This window comes from Ctenopharyngodon idella, chromosome 11 (assembly GCF_019924925.1).
Source record: "Ctenopharyngodon idella isolate HZGC_01 chromosome 11, HZGC01, whole genome shotgun sequence".
Classification (NCBI taxonomy): Eukaryota; Metazoa; Chordata; class Actinopteri; order Cypriniformes; family Xenocyprididae; genus Ctenopharyngodon; species Ctenopharyngodon idella.
Window position 1 is genome coordinate 12553216 of NC_067230.1, and position 19934 is coordinate 12573149.

At 37.8% G+C, this 19934-nt stretch overlaps 1 protein-coding gene across 4 annotated transcripts in view; it reads right to left on the reverse strand.

The window, feature by feature from the left end:
• Positions 1-19934, reverse strand: part of ankrd52b (ankyrin repeat domain 52b) — a 35189-nt gene that overhangs the window by 13757 nt on the left and 1498 nt on the right. For 2 of the 4 annotated variants that reach the window (XM_051912885.1, XM_051912887.1), the window contains exons 2-20: positions 19688-19771; positions 19426-19504; positions 17657-17727; positions 17380-17580; positions 15804-15891; positions 15572-15714; positions 13570-13782; positions 13412-13490; positions 10598-10712; positions 9917-9999; positions 9674-9737; positions 9508-9576; positions 9167-9307; positions 5521-5583; positions 5318-5429; positions 3258-3329; positions 2729-2930; positions 1168-1255; positions 901-1018 (exon numbers count right to left, since the gene is read on the reverse strand). In XM_051912885.1, coding sequence (XP_051768845.1) covers positions 901-1018; positions 1168-1255; positions 2729-2930; positions 3258-3329; positions 5318-5429; positions 5521-5583; positions 9167-9307; positions 9508-9576; positions 9674-9737; positions 9917-9999; positions 10598-10712; positions 13412-13490; positions 13570-13782; positions 15572-15714; positions 15804-15891; positions 17380-17580; positions 17657-17727; positions 19426-19504; positions 19688-19771 — 2085 coding nt within the window. Of the gene's footprint in view, positions 1-900; positions 1041-1167; positions 1256-2728; positions 2931-3257; positions 3330-5317; positions 5430-5520; positions 5584-9166; positions 9308-9507; positions 9577-9673; positions 9738-9916; positions 10000-10597; positions 10713-13411; positions 13491-13569; positions 13783-15571; positions 15715-15803; positions 15892-17379; positions 17581-17656; positions 17728-19425; positions 19505-19687; positions 19772-19934 lie in introns of those variants that run through there. The other 2 variants (XM_051912886.1, XM_051912888.1) reach the window with 2 other exon arrangements.

The window sequence follows — 19934 nt, forward strand, 5'->3', positions numbered from 1 at the left end:
TGAAAAAGCTCTGTAAAGTTACAAAAGTTTATTCTCTATATCAGTGTCAGTGTTTCTGAACTCCCTGAAATGCCTCCATTGTAGTCTTGAGTTTTCTTCCGGGAATGAACACGTCATGATATTCCTCATTTAAATAATTCCCGCCCAAGGCATATGCAAAATAAAGGGGCGGGGCGGGGCTGAGTTAGCCAGTAGTGTGTTGAAACTTGTGGTTATGGTAAGGGGCGGGACATTTCCCAAACATGCTCGAGGCGGTTGACCAATCACAACACACTGATCCAACCGACCAATCAGAGCACATTGTGCTTTCCAGAAGGAGGGGCTTCATAGAAACGGGAACTAAACAGGGGTGTGTTTCCCATACAATGATGTCACTTGCTGCTTAACCAAAGTACGATGCAGAAATTAAATTTGTCACTGAACCACATTGGTTAATGATGTCACGCAGGTGGTGAAGTAATAACTTATTTTAAGTTCAATCAGTTTAGATCGAATAAATGCCAGATCTTTGCTATAAATTACGGACATGGCATCTGAGGACTAATTCTTATTTTTCTCAGTTATTTTGCTTTATTTTGCTTTTTCCCCATGGGCCATCGGGGAAAAAGTTGGTTAACCAAAGTTGGTTAACGATGCTTTTGGGAAATGCACCCCAGAGCGTTACTGACAGACTGGGAAGACAGGAGCTGCAACAATGTCAAATATGGGAAAAATAATGTGTTTTTGAACATTCAAGCATGAAAACCTGTTCTAGTAGAGCCCAAAATCAAGACTTTGTAAAAGGACAAATGGCCTCTTTAAATTTTCTCATTATATTGCCAAATTCCAGCACAATACTGTGTAAATATTCAGATACACAAACCAAACAAATGCATACATACATACAGTACATAAACTTACTGCGCGATGTAACGCAGTACGGCTTCTTCTGTCTCCAGTGTCCGGTTTACTTCCTCTCTCAAGCAGCATGTGGACACAGTCAGTGTGACCGCCCAGTGTAGCCAACATCAATGGAGTCCTACAGATACCAGATAGCAATACTTCAAACAATGCAAAAAAGGAAACAGAGAGAGAAAGAGAAAGATGGGAGGGAAACAATACAACATATTAATGTGTCTAAGCTATGTCAAGCTATATCATTGAAATGAATGTTGAAATTGCACTTACTGTCCATGTACGTCCATGAGGTCAATTATGTCATTTTTTTCAGCTCTTTTCAACAGCATGAGCAGGCAGTCAGTTTGACCATTGGCAGCTAGGAGAATAAATTAATAGATTAAATCTAGTTCATGTTTTTGTACAAATTTATAGTTTGAACCATCCCACAAAAGCAATCATTTAATCATTTATGAAATGTTTTAGTTGGATGTTTAACATTTTTTTATGTTTCAGAATGATTAAAGAACATTCAAATGTAACGTTCCCATAATGTTTTCAAAATGATAAAATGGAATGTTTCCTTAACATTCATACCACAAAATCAAGTTTTTAATGTTGTTTACATGTCTGTGTGGTGTTTTTATGTACTTTACGACAAACCATGTGTAAATTCATCAGTCAGCACCATTGCTGAGTATTTTCTCCTTAAAACTGCAGTAAACCAAAGACAGTCTCAAAAATGTGGTTTGAAATCACTGGTGTTTCTTACGTCATAAACTACCTTGTAACCAATCATGTCAACGTGTCAGCGGGCTTTAGCATATTATTAACTATGACCAATCTGAAGCAGGAGAGTCTCAAAAGAAGCCACGTTATCCCGGTATATTTTTCTGCTGATATGAAAAATCGTGTACATTTAGCAATATAGCGGGTGAATTGTGTATATGATGTATATTACAATGTTATGATGAACTATATACCTTTTTCCACTGATGTTTTGAGTTGTTCAAAGCGTTTGTAAGGATGCTGCTTTTCAGTAGTCAGCTGTCTGACTCTGAGATGAAGAACGGGAACATGAGCTGCGTGTGAAATCGCGTACTGTTGAGTAGGTACTACATTTAAATTTAAATTTACTTCATGACCGTTAAAAAAGTACGAATGTGTGTAGTATGAATGAATTCGGACGTACTACATCAGCCATGTTGTTACTATCACATGACCTACCAGCGTCGGTTACGTCCCTTCAACTCCATTCACAAATCCTCTCCTGTGGCCTCACGGGACAGTAAAGTGTCCATCGTATGCGCACTTCAGAATCTCGCCGGAAGTAGTAAGTCATCCGGGTGCTTTTCACCTACTGTTTTTCGAATACTATGAATTCGGACATACTACTCTGTTTCTCATACTGTTTTTCGCGTACTATATAGTGGAGAAGTATTCGATTTCGGACGCAGCTATGGTTTGTGTAACATTAGCATCACATCATTAGCTGTTTGATAGCAAAAGGCTAATCATTTAATTACCGTCATGTGTCCGACGTTGTAAAGAGTGATACCATTGTGCAGCGTTTACCTCAGTAAGTTGAGCTCGTGCGAGGGCTAATTTGCATATTCATGGTTCCACATATACTACATTAGCAAAAAGTTTTTAGAACATATTTTTGTTTGCTAGGTCATTCCCAAGTATACAAAAGAAAAAGGCTTGATAAGACAGACAAAATGTATCACATTTTTTTATGATATTATTAAGCTATATACTGTGAGTATACTGACTTCACTGATTGAACTTTTCACAATCATTACGGTTTCACAAATTATTTTTTCCTTCACAAGTTAATATCCGTACACACCTGAAGCATGTAGGGGTGTCCACCTGTGGATGTGCTCCCTGATGGCATACGAGGCCCCCTGAAGCAGCAGCAGCTCCACACAGGGGCCGTGACCTCTCAGAGCAGCCATATACAGAGCCGTATGACCCCTGGAATCTTCCATGTTCACATTAACCAGTGTTTCAGAGAGCACCTGAAGAGCTTCAGTGTGACCGTTATATGCCTGACAGAAACAATTGACCAGGGTTGGGCAAAATTCATAACTTAAGAATTGTCTATCAATTCATATTGGATTACAATTCAAAGAAATTCAACAGGCAATGGCATCATTTCTTTAAACAATGGCAATTTTCAAATGAGGCTTTGTCTAGCCAACACTGAAGGTTTGTCCTTTTCTAGTTAAAAAACAAATACACTTGTAGCAGTTACATAAATTTCAGTTAATTTTAATTCACATTCAAATTGCAATCCTGACTTTAGAAAGAGGAGAGTGAGAGTGAGAGAGAGAGAGAGAAGGAAAGAGATAAGACTATAGAGAGTGAATACTCACCGCTAAGTGTAAAGGGCTCACAGGAATGCAACTCTCCAGATCTTCCACACATTTAAAAGACATTTCTATTAACTAATAAAAAAAATATAAATTAAGAGTTCACTTAAAGTGACATACGAGATAAAAGAATGCACTGTAGGCTATTCTACATAGAGTATAAGGTACCACAATAGTTTCTCAAAAAGTATTTGGATGCTTAATTGACAATTTGTATATGTTAATGCATTAGATAACTAAATGCCAAATAAAGTGGCATCAACAAACAAATGATGATAGAGATTTTCTGAGAACTAACTTTACAGTCAAGCCAGTCAGTTCTCCTCAAGTTTGACAACAACAATATGTCTCAATTCTTTTTGTATTCAAAGAAACAATACTTGTTTAACATTTTAACACTTTATCTATTTTTTATCATTTCAAACCAACAAACTTCTTTTTGTGAAATGGTTAGCCTGAAAATGTGTTCTGAAAATGCAGCTTTCTTTTAAGTCAGCATGAAAATTTAATATCTATTATCTAAATGCATGTTATTACTACGATCTAAGTTTATTTGTTATATAATGCAATGCCATTCAATGTGTGTGTACAAATATATATATAGTTGAGAAACCTTAAACGTTTAAGGCAACCAGCTTCAGGAGATTTTTGAGTTTTCTCAACTTGTTGTTGTATAAGTTCAATTTACAACAAGTTGAGAAAACTCAAAAATCTCCTGAAGCTGGTTGACTTAAACTTTTAAGTTTTCTCAACTTTTGATTTTTTACAGTGAATTGGATCATGAGGTGACTAAAGATTCCCACTCCTAATAGATAGATAGATAAATAGTAGGGGTGGGAGAAAAAAAAAATCGATCCATCGATGCATTGCGATTCTCCCTCCAACGATTCTGGATCGATTTTGAGATTCTTAGTTTTTAACCAGATACGCGATAACGCTGAGTGTGGTTTAGAAACACCCGTATTCTGCTTGCTTCCAATTCCTCACACACATACACCACTCGAACCTTCCGTAAAATAATCTTTCATAAAGTTCGGAAAAGTTTAAGAGAATTACAAGGACATTCGCGGGCTTCATTGCACAGGATGCACTTTGAGAGACGTGCGCTTTGTTTAATGTTACACATGCAGTGCGCGGTCTCACCCGCCGGTATTTTCCTTACAAATGCTCTATGAAGGGATCATTTATGTCGTTTGGAATGCAGTGGACTTGTTTAGTTAAAATATGAAACTCACTAACAGAAGGCTGCTTTCAATTTCAAATACTGACGCACGCTTTGTTTGTGAAGAGTGCTCGCGCATGCGGCTGTGAGCGACTCTGTGTAAGTGGTTTAATGCAAAATTAATGTAAACACGAAACGGACAGGACAAACCACATTACTTCTTATATTTCAAAAGAGATCAGTGCGTGAATGCAGCTCATTAGATCTCCCGCTGTCTATGATGTCAGTAACAATCAAACAACAGTAAGATGAGAAAGAAAAATCTCTCATAGTTCTTGAATGGAAAACATTCAGAAAATCTTAAATAGTGAAAGCACTCTTTGTTTATTGCTTGTAATATGTTTCTTTGCTCCTCTTTATTATTTGCTACATGCTTGTGTGTTTTGAAGTTATATTAGTTTAAAATTCTTAACATGCGCCTACAATTTACATTTTTCAATTTGTAATTATTTAAAAAAGTACTTATAATTACTTATGTAAGGATATGTAAATGTAAGGATTTGAAGATTTTCAAGTCGGTAAACTAATTAATTAATTAATAATAATAATAATAATAATAAAGTAGATCAAGAATCGTTTTAGAATTGGATCGGATCATGAGGTGACTAAAGATTCCCACCCCTAACAGATTAGATAGATAGATAGATAGATAGATAGATAGATAGATATGGGTATAATTTAGTTGTTTCCACTAGACAGAACTGGCAGGAGTAAAAACATCAAACTTAATCTAAAAAAAGAGACTAATTCTACTCATATGTCCCATAATTCACATAATATAAGGTTTGACATGATATGAGTATTGGCAAATCTTTTGGTTTTCTTAACCTTTGTGATTTACCAATTTTAGGTTGTGTTTGTCGCCACGGGCAGCTGCGTAGTGGACTGGACTGAAGCCTTTACTGTCCCGCAGCGTTGGATCAGCACCGCTATGCAAAAGAAACTCCAAACACCTGTACGAACACACAACACATAAAGGGTCAGGTAGCGTTAAGCTTACTTATAGCCAGTCATTTTAGTTTCAAATCCCAAAGGATGCTTTACCACAGAGCCTCCTCATCACTATCACTGCTGGATTGTTTGTCAGGACAGTTCTGCTCAGCTCTACTGGGAAAAAACATAAAGGTAAGTCATATTTGAAATTAGTCGAATAAATAAATGTTTAGTTGCTATAGGTATATATAACTCACAATAAATCATTAAGGGTGGATGTCAAGATTTTCAGAAAATAATTTACATTTTAGTCTGATCCTCATCACAAATCTTTTCCAATGTCTTTTGAAGACTTGAAATATAGTGAATTAATTATAAAGACTAACTGGCCATTGAAATCTTGAGTATTGACCAATACTTTCATCAAGAGTTTTCCTTTTGTGTTTCACAGAAGAGGATAAGCCATTTAGGTTTGAATCGACATGAGGGTGAGTAAATAATGACAGTATTTTAATTTTTGCTTCATCAAATTGTATTGTTATTTCACATGAACCATTTTGAATTAGGCTCTTTGTTCTGTTGGAACATGAATCATCTTTCAAGCTCTGGTTCAGCTTTTTTCTCAGCTTCCTTTTCTCTTTATGAGTTTAACAGTTGCTGATGCTGAACTTAAATTGAATTTGAAAATCTCAATCCCACTTTTGATATGATGACAAAAAAAAAGAAGCATATCACAATATTCTTCATTTAAATAAACAATCAGAGAACACTGCTTTTCAGAAGGAGGGGCTTCACAGAGACAGGAACTAAACAGAGCGTTACTGACAGACTGGGAAGAGAGGAGCTGCAACAATGGAGAATATGTGAAAAATAATGTGTTTTTTGAACATTCAACCATGAAAACCTGTTCTAGTAGACTCCCAAAACAAAATCAAGTCTTTGAAAAAGGGCATAATATGGCCTCTTTAATATTTATGAGCCCAGCATTCACCATGGTGCGGTGAGGTTGTAATGATGATTCTGCAGAACAAAAGTAATTGTTACATTTTGATTCTGACTTACTACAACTAACATTACATGAGCTGAGGACCCAAAAGAAGAGGGCAATTTAAAAGTGTTTAGTGAACAAAAAAGAGATGAGAAAAAAAGCAGATTAACCAGCTGAGTGCACAGACTGGGCAACAGGCCCATAATCAGGCAAGACAGTCCAAAGCCAGAGGGCAGCTGGGCAGAGAATGAGAATAGAGCTGAACAGGACTAGGCAAGACACAACTAGAAAACATGTTGGCAGCAAAAATAATCTGGCAAAGAAATAATAGAGAGGACAGGAATAAATACCCTGTTGAAAAAAACAGCATATGCTGGTTAGGTATGTTTTGAAGCATGGCAGCTGGTTTGAACTGGTTTAAGATGATCCTTAGTTGGTCCTTAGCTGGTTTAAGCTGGTCAAGTGATGGTCCTAAGTGATGGTCCTAAGCACGGATGGTACCGTCTGTCAGGGAATCAGCCAAATACCTGTCCAAGGCTACGCACTGGGAGCGGATATTGAGAGGGGGAGAAGTGCCTCTGAGGAGACTGATGTCAGTTTTACGGCTGGGCTGGTGCATGTACTCTGGTTCGGCGTGGACATTAGGTGGAAAGGAAGGGGTGATGGGCTTGTGACCAGGGGGGACTCCTTTAACGTGACAACTGATTTCATTTGCTGCCACCAGGATTCTGAATTCAATTAGCTACAGACCGTTAACCCTGGCAAAGTGCAGCAAGCTGTTGAAAAGCCTTCCTTTTTAAAATTCAGAGCATTCAAAGATGTTACTCATCTGCTCCTTGAACTCCAAGAAAACTCTCACAGAACTCAACATCAGCCTTCCAGACAGCAGCACCCCAGTCCTGAGCACAACTGGACAAAAGTAATTACGAAGGCCAACTTGGCTCTGTCTGAGGCATATGTGATAGTCTAGAGAGAGAGAACTCAGCTTCACTGTGAAGAATAAATGGCATGCAGTAGGCTCATGTGTGTAAGAGATCCACAGTTTGGGAGTTCTTAGGGGAGCAGCTGTGGCTGAAAATGTGGCTCCTGATCAGAACTGCCCGCCAGCTTGGTGACTTGAGCAATTAACATTTCCACAGCATGCTTAGCGGAGGAGAGCTTCTCTTCATGATGGTCGAGCATGACCCCCCGGACCTCAAAGAGATCAAAAGGGTTTATTGAATAAAGAGTAGACAAGTTGAGTGCCAAAACTAAGGGTCAATCTGATGAAGAGAGCTATCAGAGTTAACCCTTAAAGACCGACACAGCTGCCCGCGGCTAAAAATAACTATTGTTCTTAAATGTTTAATAAAGTAAAGAAGAGATTCCCGGCTTTTCAGTGGTATCACATTTGTCTCAGTCGGACATTCAGAGGCTCCATAGTAAACGTGATTACATCATCAAGTTTTGATCAGCATTGATTCTTCAAAGAAAACCATGCGGTTTGTTCCTCTGAGCCAAACAGGAATGACTGTTGATGCTTAGTCCCACCCCCGTGCCCAGAATGGTTGAAACTGTCATCTACTCAACCAATAAAGATAGGTTTTGGTCTTTTGAACCACCAGTTCTTTGAAAATCTGAACAAACTCAAAGTGAAAGTAGTTGCGTACGTGCGTGCGTATTTGCGTGCATGAAAACAAACACAAAATAACAGATTTGCACCATAGCACTCTCTGATAAAGCATAACACATCAAAAACAAATATAAAACAGCGGATAAGGCATTGAAATGTATGTTTTCATACATGTCTCTACACAATTTCCTGGTGGAATTGATTCCAACGGATATAACTGATGCAGCCAAGAGTTCAGTTTCGACTATGTAATTATTTCTTATAATCATTTGCACTGTTTGCCATTAATTGTAATAATCCAGTGAGATTTTTGTATGCACAAGCAGTCTGACAACAGCCGGTGCTCCACACTGAGATCTGATCTCACAATTATCGAATCCGAATCCGAATCCGAATTCGTCTGTGATTACATGAAGAAACAGATGAGACTGAGATAAACTAAATCCAGAAGAACCAGTAGGTGGCGGTAAGTCACTGTCTTAATGAGTGAGTCATTGAGTCATTCATTCATTCATTCAGTAAGGAAGCAATTGGCTGTTTTGATGGGGTAACTAAATCAATGACTTACACAATTCATTCACGAAACATCGCTACATGTTGCAGTTCTGCTGTGGCATTCATTGGAACTATTACATTGCAAAAAAGAGCAAACAATACTGAGAAACCTGTGTTTAAAATGTAGGCTACATCCCTTAATATGACCCTTTTGTTTGTTGAACTGTTGTATTAAATCAATGTCACATTTGCAATCGTGTGGATATTTAGGAAAAATTGCATTCTTGCTCGTATAATATATTATCAACATTAAAAACAAGAACTCAGGGTAGGCTATGTTTTTATAAAGAAGAGAGTTTGAGTCTTAAATCGATCTCTATGCACAGTCTGTGTCTATAGACTATTTGTTCTTCATGCACGTAAGTGCTGAATCCCCACTTTTACAAAGGTACATTGTCGAGAACGGCAGTAATGTAGCATGATTTGCTAAGGCAGCATAATCTGCACGCAACCTATCATATGCACGCTGCTTGTGTGGATGCAGTCAGTTTTGACAGTAAGAGATGAGGTAATTTGATTGGATGTCATAGAAATACATGCTCTCTCACAAAATTGTATGGAGTGTAGATTACAAGGGTCTGGCAATGTGATAAGTTTTATACCTGTGTGAGGTTTGGGCAGCAGCTGCGTAGTGCAGTGGACTGCATCCATTCAGATCCAGTTCATTAACATCAGCTCCAGCTTTCACCAGAGCCACTGTGCACAGATATGATCCATTCACTGATGTATAGTGCAATGGAGACCTGCAAAGGACATCAGGTTTTGAACATGCAACTTGAGTGCATGTAGCAATTACAAAATATAATTTGTAAATATAGTTCAATTAACAGGAGAATTTTCCCTAGTGGTCTCATACTTATGGACCCCACTGAATATATACACAAGATTCACAATGTGAATATATAACAGAATTATTATTATTATTGACAAATAAAGATTTTACCTTCCAAAGTTGTCCTTTTTACTTAAATCAGCACCACTGTCCAACAGCAATTTAAGACATTCAACATTTCTGTCAGTGAACAAATTGAAAAAAAAAAAGTTAATACCAAAATAGTATATACTAAAATACAACTTACAAACTACTTCATAGTAACCATTTAGCATACCCGCCTGAAGCAGCTGTATGCAAACATGTCCTTCCCAAGCTGTCCAGCGTGTTTATGTCGAACCCTGCTGACAGGAAATGTTTGTTAGACAAACATACAATACTAGACAGTTGACATACATCTGGGTTAATGTCAAGGCAATGGGATCATCATTATGCATTGTACATAATTTTGGATACAAGTATCTGCAAAATTAATAATGCACATGTCCCCTACTACACTGTATATGTTTATGATTTTTACCTGAGGAGAGTAACTTTCGACAACAGTCTGAAAATCCGTAAAACACCGCCAAGTGCAATGGAGTCATCCCATTAATGCCTTGCCTACACAGTAATTGTAAAAGCATAATTACAATTTAATTGAGCATTTAAATATTTTTTAATATATTCAAGATATGACAAGATTTAAACCATCTCATTTGTGCTTTAGCCAGTAATTACTTTAAATTCATTCCAAAAGTCATTCTATAGAAACATTTAAATTTAAAAATACTTGAAAATACTGACTAAACCCTTAACTTTATGAATCCACAAACATGCCAGCTAAATGGATTTCACATTGATTTTTACATTGATTTAAAGAAAATGTGTGCCATATTTCAGTCACTGGTGTTGTCGTATACTGTTGGCAACATTAAAAGCATCAGAAATACCATCAATTTCAATGTATTGGCTTGTACTGTAGTCCATCCACCCCACTTTATGAAAAAAATCAGATAAAAAAATGGGCATACTTTTAAATCTACTCTTGCCATGATGTATATAATTTTGGTCTCTTTTTGAGTTGTCCTAAGCCAGCAAACTGCACCAGCTGCGTTTGGTTATGTCAAGGAGGGGAGAAAAGAACAAAGTGGATATGAACTCTAATGTGTCTGTTCTACTCGAGGAGTCTGTGTGTTTAAATGGTTTTGTAAAGACACACCTGGCCACGTCCGCACCATTATTCAAGAGTATACTGATGAGCAACTCGTGACCATGTTTAGCAGCGGCGTGAAAAGGAGTATTACCAAATTTATCAACACACTCCACCTCTGCACCTACAAAACAAAACAAAAAAAAGAATTACATTACAAAATTGACAGTTCTTTTAACCTTACAAAGACCATTGTTACAAATAATCTACAAGCCAGAAAGCATGATGGTGGCTCAGTTGCATTTCAGCAGCACAAACTGGAAAGCCACTTTGGCAGGCAGGTGGTACAAGGGGAAGGGGACATTCCAGAAATTTTGGCCAGTGACATCGGAGTGTGTGCTGTTATCTCCTTTGTTTGATGTCAGATTGTGTGCTGCAATCTCCTTTGTTTACATGAGGCGAGTCTGTGCAATGACGAACGCAGCCAAAATGTTGCTGCTTATAACTGTGCTAACAGGGCTTATAACATGTATACAGATACATGCACAGTTTCTTCCATTATATTGCAGAACAGAGGTGTCAGAATGCAATACTACGCTGGTTTATGGAATTAATAATAATAATAATAATAGTAATAAAATGCAATGGATTGGCCAACATGACTTTTAACAGCGCTTCATAGCGTGTTTTTGCACTTTCATGTGGACAGACATTTTTTTTAAAACCGTGCTTGTGTGGACGCGTTTTTTTGTTGTTGTTTTTTTAACGGAGGAAAAAATCCATTTATAAAAATACCCGTGTACGTGTGGCTTAAATCGCACCAGAGTAAATGATGACAGAATTTGCTTTCTTTGTGACGTTCCATTAATATTGAACCATTGAAAACCTTGTTGAAAACCAGCGTATGCTGTATTTTTGGTCCTATTCACCGGCTGTCAGGACTTGGGGTTGATTTCTCTTTCCTCAACTCAGTTTTTCTGCATTTGCTTTGTTTTGGGTTTCCAGACAGGAAAAAATATATATACAAAAGCTGACAAATATGTACCATAATATGTACTTTAAAGTCACCAATCAAAATTCCTGTTTTTTTTTATGGAATATTGCAGCATTTATGATAAATGATTTATCTGTGAACGTCATTATTTTTATTTTAAATTCATGTGCCTCATAATGTTGAATCAAAATAACTTGCGCTTCCTCTTGCAGCGACATCTATTCTCTTCTCTGATGATGAGGGCAGGGAAACCTGTCACTCACATGAGATACACCAATAGCAAACCACAACAATCCAATCAATTCTGCACAGACAAAATCAAGCCCCATCCTACATTTGTTTTTCTTCCAGAAGCCTTTAAAGGGTTAGTTCACCCAAAAATGAAAATTCTGTCATTAATTGCTCACCCTCAAACCTGTAAGACCTTCATTCATCTTCAGAACACAAATGAAGATATTTTTGATGAAATCCGAGAGCTCATTGACTCCTCCATAGACACCAATGTAATTACCACTTTCAAAGTCCAGAAAGGCAGTAAAGACATCGTTAAAATAGTCCATATGACTACAGTGGTTCAACTTTAATGTTATGAAGCAACGAGAATACTTTTTGTGCGCAAGTTGATGTAGTGAACGCAGTGCAGCACTTCCGTGTTTACTAGGGATGTAACTTTCGTGGTATCACGATAGCAAAATTGTCTCAATATTATCGTGTCACTTGACTATAAAACGATACGTCTTACGGGCAAAAAGTGTTGTTGTTTTTTTTCAGCCCAGTTCCGAAACGGTTCTGGTGTGATGGGTGGGGAAGTAGCGTATCCTTTAATAGAGACGCCTCACCTCATGAATATTATAGCAATGAATTCACTAAAAGCCCTTGCTCTACTCATATATGTCAGATATCAATGCAGAGAGAAAGAGAGAGTGAAAGAGAGAGGGGCACACAAAGGCAAGCTGAACGATTAATCTTTAAAAGATTGCATTCTGAATTTCATCACCCACATGATCTAATTCCTAAATGACAACGATTCGCCCGTGTATATTAAACCTTTGACAAAAATAAAATCGCAACATTCAAATCTGTGTTCGCGCTGATGTTGATCTAAAGAGAGCAGTTGCAATTTTTAACAAACAGCTTTTTTTATGAACAGCTTCACAAACAATCTTTTCAAACACACAGCATCATTTCTGTTACAAATATTCCACTTATCACAGAAGTATACAAAAGTGTATTATTCAGATAAACGTTGATGTCTACTTTACCGATCAAAATGCAACAAAATCTAGTGATGGGTGATTTCAAAACACTGCTTCATGAAGCTTCAAAGCTTTACGAATCTTTTGTTTCGAACCGGGGATTCGGAGCGCCAAAGTCACGTGATTTCAGTAAGCGAGCTTTTGTTACATGATAAGTGTTTCGAAATTTCAATGGTTCACCACTGGGGGGCGTGACTTTGCCAGTTTAATACGCACTCCGAACCACTGAATCGAAACAAAAGATTCATAAAGCTTCGAAGCTTCATGAAGCAGTGTTTTGAAATCGCCCATCACTAGATATTGTTGAATAAAGTCGTTATTTTGTTTTTTGGGCACACAAAAAGTATTCCTGTCGCTTCATAACATTAAGGTTGAACCACTGTAGTCACATGAACTGTTTTAAATATGTCTTTAGCAGCTTTCTGGGCATTTGAAAGTTTTAATTGTCTTGCTGTCAGTGGAGGCCTCACTGAGCCATCGGATTTTATCAAAAATATCTTAATTTGTGTTCCGAAGATGAAGGTCTTAAGGGTGTGGAACGATATGAGGGTGAGTAATTAATGACAGAATTTTCATTATTGGGTGAACTAACCCTTTAAGGTCTTAAAGTTTATGGTTTGAGCTTGGCCTTACCATTCTGAATGAGTATCTGGGAACGGGTGAAGTGTCCCTGAATGGCGGTCATATGCAAAGGACTCTTCCCATCTTTATTCTAAAAGGAAAACAAGAAAGGTCAGAGAACAAAAACCCCGCAATATCCATCTGCTGTTTTTGGGTTCATGTCTCCTGACCGGAATGTTCACGTCTGCACCGTTATTGACCAGCAGCTCCAGACACATTGCTCCGTCGGTGGAGACAGCAGACAGGTGCAGCGGTGTGCAGCCACGTATGTTTGAACAGTTAACATTGGCACCACAGTTAACCAGCTGACTTGCAATAACCTCTTGCCCAGCATAACAAGCCATGTGGAGAGCACTGTTACCAGAACCATCTGCTTCATCAATCTAACAGACAGAGAGAGAAAGAAATAAAATTTGATTCTATTTAGTTTATCTAGTGCACAATTCATAAGTGCACATTACTCCAAAGAAAAATCTGTCTGATGTTGTTGGAATTAAAGGGATAGTTAACTCCAACCGTTGCGGTCTGTCAGTCGTATAATGCTTGTCAATGGGAACTCCATCTATAAGAGTCAAAAAAACATGCACAGATAAGTCCAAATTAAACCCTGCAGCTCGTGACGACACATTGATGTCCTAAGACACAAAACGATCAGTTTGTGCGAGAAACCAAACAGTATTTATATAATTTTTTACCTCTAAAACACCACTATGTCCAACTGCCTTGCGCATCCGGTTGGTGAGGTCTGAACACGCGTTCTGATGACGGAAGTGATCTCTTGCACTTATACTTCAATGAGTGCGAGACATCACTTCCGTTGTCAGAGCACGTTCAGACCTCACCAACCGGATGCGCATCGTCATGTGTGTCGTCACGAGCCGCAGGGTTTAATTTGGATTTGTCTGTGCATGTTTTTTTGACTCTTATAGATGGAGTTCCCATTGACAAGCATTATACAACTGACAGACCGCAACGGTTGGAGTTAAAAATCATCATTTGTGTTCTACTGAAGAAACAAAGTCACCTACATCTTGGATGCCCTAGGGGGTAAGCAGATAAACATCAGATTTTCATTTTTGGCTGAACTATCCCTTTAGGAACCATTTTTGACCATTTTTTAAGAACCATACAATATGTTTTCTTTTTTCGTTCACCCAAAAATGAAAATTGTGTCATCACTTACGCTCATGTAATTACAAACAACTCTGAAACAACTTTTTTTTCCAGTGATTCAATTAAAGTGCCACTATTCTGCTATTTTTAAAAGTTCCAAATTTTTTTTTGGTGTCTTCTACAACAGGTTTACATGCATTCAAGGTCAAAAACAATTTAATCTTCTCATAATATCCATTGCAGCATCAGCTCTTTTCTCACAGTGTCTGAAACGGTTTGATCAAGAATTCGGTCTCTCTAAACCCCGCCTTTCTGAGGGCTTGCTCTGCTCTGATTGGTCAGATGGTCCACTCTGTTATCATATCTGAATTTCTGCTCTTCCTCAGCACTTGACACACAGTGATACGAACAGAAACAATGGTGTCGGTTTTACCATATCAATCTCATGGATTTGCTTTGGCAGCAGAAAACAGCGACACGAACAATGCGAACCAAACTCTTCCAGTCTCAGATACAACTACAGTGTTTGAGGGTCAAAGTAGATGCTGTTCACAAGCAGCCAATGAAGACCATAGACTGGCATTATGCAAATATGTTACAAACCTATGTAGGTTCAGGAGGAGAGAGAATACACTGGAATTACTGACTACTTGTTTCAGTTCAGAATCACTTCTTTCTTTTAGGAGACAAAAACTCCATTTATCTGCACATTGATCTTTGAAACTTTGCAGACCTTTTACATTCACAAACAGCTCTATTACACACTACATGAAAGGGAGTATCCCAAAAAGCATAACAGGGGCACTTTAAGACTACATGAGCAACAATATTAACCAATAATATCATATCCTAACATGTCCCACCCCCATCAAATCAGTCTGAAATACTACACAGTCCGAAAGTTAAAGCATTGAAAATATGAATATAATTTTACAGAGAAAATATAATTATAAAAATACAATTTAAATGAGACATTAAAAATTAATGCTAATATACTACACAAAACTAGTAGGTGTCACATGTAGAAATACCCACTAATGTCTAGATATGATTGCTCACCTGTGCTCCATGTTTCAGGAGGTACTTGACCACTTCAGTGTGTCCACCAAGAGCTGCCGCATGTAGAGGGGTAAATCCCTGCTTATCCCTGCAGGACACATCAGCACTGCACGCTACTAAGAGCTTCACAACCTCCAGATGCCCTGATCATCAGACACAATCAAGTCTCTATAAGATAACACACTATTCTCAGCAGAAATCTATATATATGCTTCTTCAGAGGACCAGATACCTAGATGAGCAGCCAAATGGATGGGCTGCCTGTCCTTTATGTCTCTGGCACTCAGGTTGGCCCCTTTATTTAGGAGCAGGGTCACTGTCTAAGGACATCATCAAAGGGTTATATAACATCCAAACCTCACTGATAACGTTTAAGAGATGAAGAAGGCTACGTCTACATGAATCCGGGCATATGTACAAACTCCTTCTGTCCACACTGAGACGCTGTTTTGTGGTGATCTTTTTACGAAGACGCTCTCTAAAGTGGATTCGCATTGTAGTGTGGACAGAGATATTCGAAATGATGATGCAAATCGTACTATCTCGTGTTATATTGGCATTGTTGTGTCTGCCCTTTACTTTCACAGTGTTGCTAAATGTTACTTTTTACAATCTTTATGTTACATTCCTACAAAATAAATTTAAAACATGAGGGCAATTGTGTTTTTGACCATAAAGTAGTGGCCAAAAGTGCCTGGGAAAATTGACATTTCACCCTTTATTAAAATGTTTTTAAAAATTTGCTGAAGATTTTGTAAGCATATTGCGTAGTTGTGCATGGAGTCTATTGTTTTATTTGCGATAATAACACAATGAAACGTCAAATTGTGCAACATCATTTTTGGCCAGGCTGTCATACAAAGATATTATAAACATGCAAAAACAAGAGAAAACCAAAAATGAAATATGAATAACCTGATTATGTCAGTTATAGTCAATGTATGCTTTTCTTGTAAGCTTTTTGTTTTTCTATGCAGTTTTTTGCATAGTAGAATAAAACCTGTAGCTGTATTTGCCTTTTTTTGCCAAATAATTTTTGCCAGATAAACACTTTAACCAAGTTTAGTGTTTTGTTCTTCCCTCAAATTTAAAATATTTAAAAATATGAAATATTTTCCTCATATTTTGATGGTTTAATCACACTCATAGGGTCATTAAAACAAATGTCCCCTCCGGACATCACTTTTGGCCAACAATTAATGGTGAGATATTTATGCCAAATTGAGAGCTTTATTATGTCATTATGTTTTACACATGCGCAGTAAGATGATTTAAGCGTTTTCAGATGTTCAAAGTCGTCATGAAACAGAAGTTGCGATAGTCTTTTCTTCCCTATTGTGCTGTAAATCTGAGTGAAATGGCTTCTGAAACAAGAACAAATGTAGGGCGGGGCTTGATTTTGTCTGTGGGGAATTGATTGGATGGTTGTGGTTTGCTATTGGTGGATCTCATGTGAGTGACAGGTTGCCCCGCCCTCATCGTCAGAGAAGAGATGTCTCTGCAAGAAGGAGGGGAAGTTATTCTTATTCAAGATTACGAGGACATGAATTTAAAACAATAATGATGTACATGGATAAATCATTTAGAATAAATATTGCAATAATCCATAAAAAAATAAGAATTGTCCATTTTGATTTCATGGTGACTTTTAATGTGGATGAGAAACTCCACTTTAGTGTGGACGAAGAGCATTTTGAAACGAAAAAGCCATTTTCAAATGTATCCTGGTTAATGTAGACGTAGCCACAGAGTTTCATATAAATCCTCAAATGAATGTCCACTATATTCAGTGTCAGTTCTTGCCTTACATCTGCATGTCCACTGTGGATGGCGTGATGTAAAGCAGTTCTCCCAAACCGATCGGCTTCATTCATACTGCTCATGTAAGAAAGTAGGACATCCACGCACTTTGTCGCTCTGTTGGCTGCAGCTACATGTAGAGGCGTCTGACAGAACTTGTCCTGTGCGTTCACCTCTGCTCCCTTCTTCAGCAGCAGCCTAACAGACCCCTGCAATCACAACAGCACAAAATGAGAGAAGCACATGAAACACAATAGCTAAATAATTTTAAAACTCCTCTCATACTTCGTTCTGTGAGGCAGCAGCCCGATGCAGAGGAGTCAACCACTCCTGGTCTTTAGCATTAACATTAGCACCTAAAACACAAGACCACAGGCCATCAATGACAAAAACAGAAAGAAGAAACAATCGATATTTTGTTTAAAGTCCCCCTGTGGTGAAAACCAAGTGTTTAACGTTGTTTACATGTCTATGTGGTGTTTTTTATATGCTTTAAGACAAACCATGTGCAAATTCATAAGTCAACACCATTGCTGAATATTTTCTATTTAAAACTGCAGTGAAAAAGACAGTCTCAAACCCGCAGTTTGAAATTGCTGGTGTCACAATCGCTGTGACGTCACAAACTACCTTGCAACCAATCACGTCAAAGTGCTGGCGGGCTTTACCATATCATTAACCATGAGTGCTCTGAAGACGGAGATTCTCAAGAAGCCATCCCCGTATATTTTTCTGTTGATAAAAAAATCGTGTAGATTTAGCAATATGGCGGGTGTATGATGAACTATATGCGTTTCTCCACTGAAGTTAAGGTGTTAAAAACGTTTCTAAGGATACTGATTTTTAGAAGACAGCTGTCTGACTCACGAACGGGAACATGGTTTGTGTAACATTAGCAACACGTTATTAGCTGTTTGATAACATAGTCAAGCAAAAGGATAATCATATTAATTACCGTCATGTGTCCAATGTTGTAAAGAGCGATACCATTGTACAGCGTTTACCTCAGTAAGTTGACCGAGTGGATCTCTGAGCTCGTGCGAGTGAGTGGAGGCGGGGCTAATTTGCATATTCATGATTCCGCATATACTAAATGAAGCAAGGGTGTAGAGTTACATTCAAGCTAATTCAAGGCATGAAGAATTTTTTTTCACAGGAATAAATGTTTAAATGTGTCATTTTGGTGTTCAAAGATGAGTTTTAAGGGATAAAATTATTGACTACAGGGGGACTTTAAAGGGTTAGTTCATCCAAAAATGAAAATTGTGTCATTAATTACTCACCCTCATGTTGTTCTACACCCGTAAGACCTTTGTTCATCTTCGAAACAAATTATTTAACAATATCTAGTGATGGGCGATTTCAAAACGCTGCTTCATGAAGCTTCGAAGCTTTACGAATCATTTGTTTCGAATCAGTGGTTCGAAGCGTGTATCAAGCTGCCAAAGTCACGTGAGCTGTTGAAGTTTCAAAACACTTATGACGTAACGAAGCCTCGTTTACTGAAATTTACTGATTACTGATTTTGGCGCCCTGAACCACTGATTCGAAACAAAAGATTCGTAAAGCTTCGAAGCTTCATGAAGCAGTGTTTTGAAATCGCCCATCACTAGATATTGTTAAATAAGTCTCTATTTTGTTATTTTTGGGGCACAAAAATTATTCTCGTCGCTTCATAACATTAAGATTGAACCACTGTAGTCACATGAACTGTTTTAAATATGTTTTTAGTAGCTTTCTGGGCATTTGAAAAAGGGAGTGTTATTGCTGGCAATGCAGGCCTCACTGAGCCATTGGATTTCATCAAAAATACCTTAATTTGTGTTCTGAAGATGAACGAAGGTCTTACAGGTGTGGAACGACATGAGGGTGAGTAATTAATGACAGAATTTTCATTTTTGGGTGAACTAACCACCCAATCCACTAATCCACTATATTGTAGAATGTAATTTATTACTGTGATCAAAGCTGAATTTTCAGCATCATTACTGCAGTCTTCAGTGTCACACGATCCTTCAGAAATCATTCTAATATGCTGAAATTCCTGTTATCACCTGAACTGATGAGGAGCTCCATGATATGAACTCCACCCACATACGCTGCAGCATGCAGGGCGGTGCGGCACTCTTGGTCCTGAAACATCAAACAGTTTTAATATCGAGAAAAATATGTGTTCACTCTATAATTTTAATATGCAGTATTTCAGCATTCTAGTCATCAGTATATGGAATTACTATGCATTCATACAAAGATGTAAAAGGAGTAATGAAATTTGTAAGAATCAGGACGTTTCTTTAAATTACACAAGACATATACCAATTCATCCACTTCTTCCATTTGTTCCAACAAAAATTCCACCATTTCAGCATTCTGGCTGAATACTGCCTGGACCAGGAGCGACTGAAAGAGAGACAGACAGAAGGATCAGTGAAGTTTGGAGAGGAAATTATTACGAATACAGGGTTTGTGCAAAGTGTCCAGATGGTTTAGTGTCATCTTTTTCATATTCATAGTCAGGTTTATTGTCATTTTTAAAGTCACCATGAAATAAAACTTGAGAATT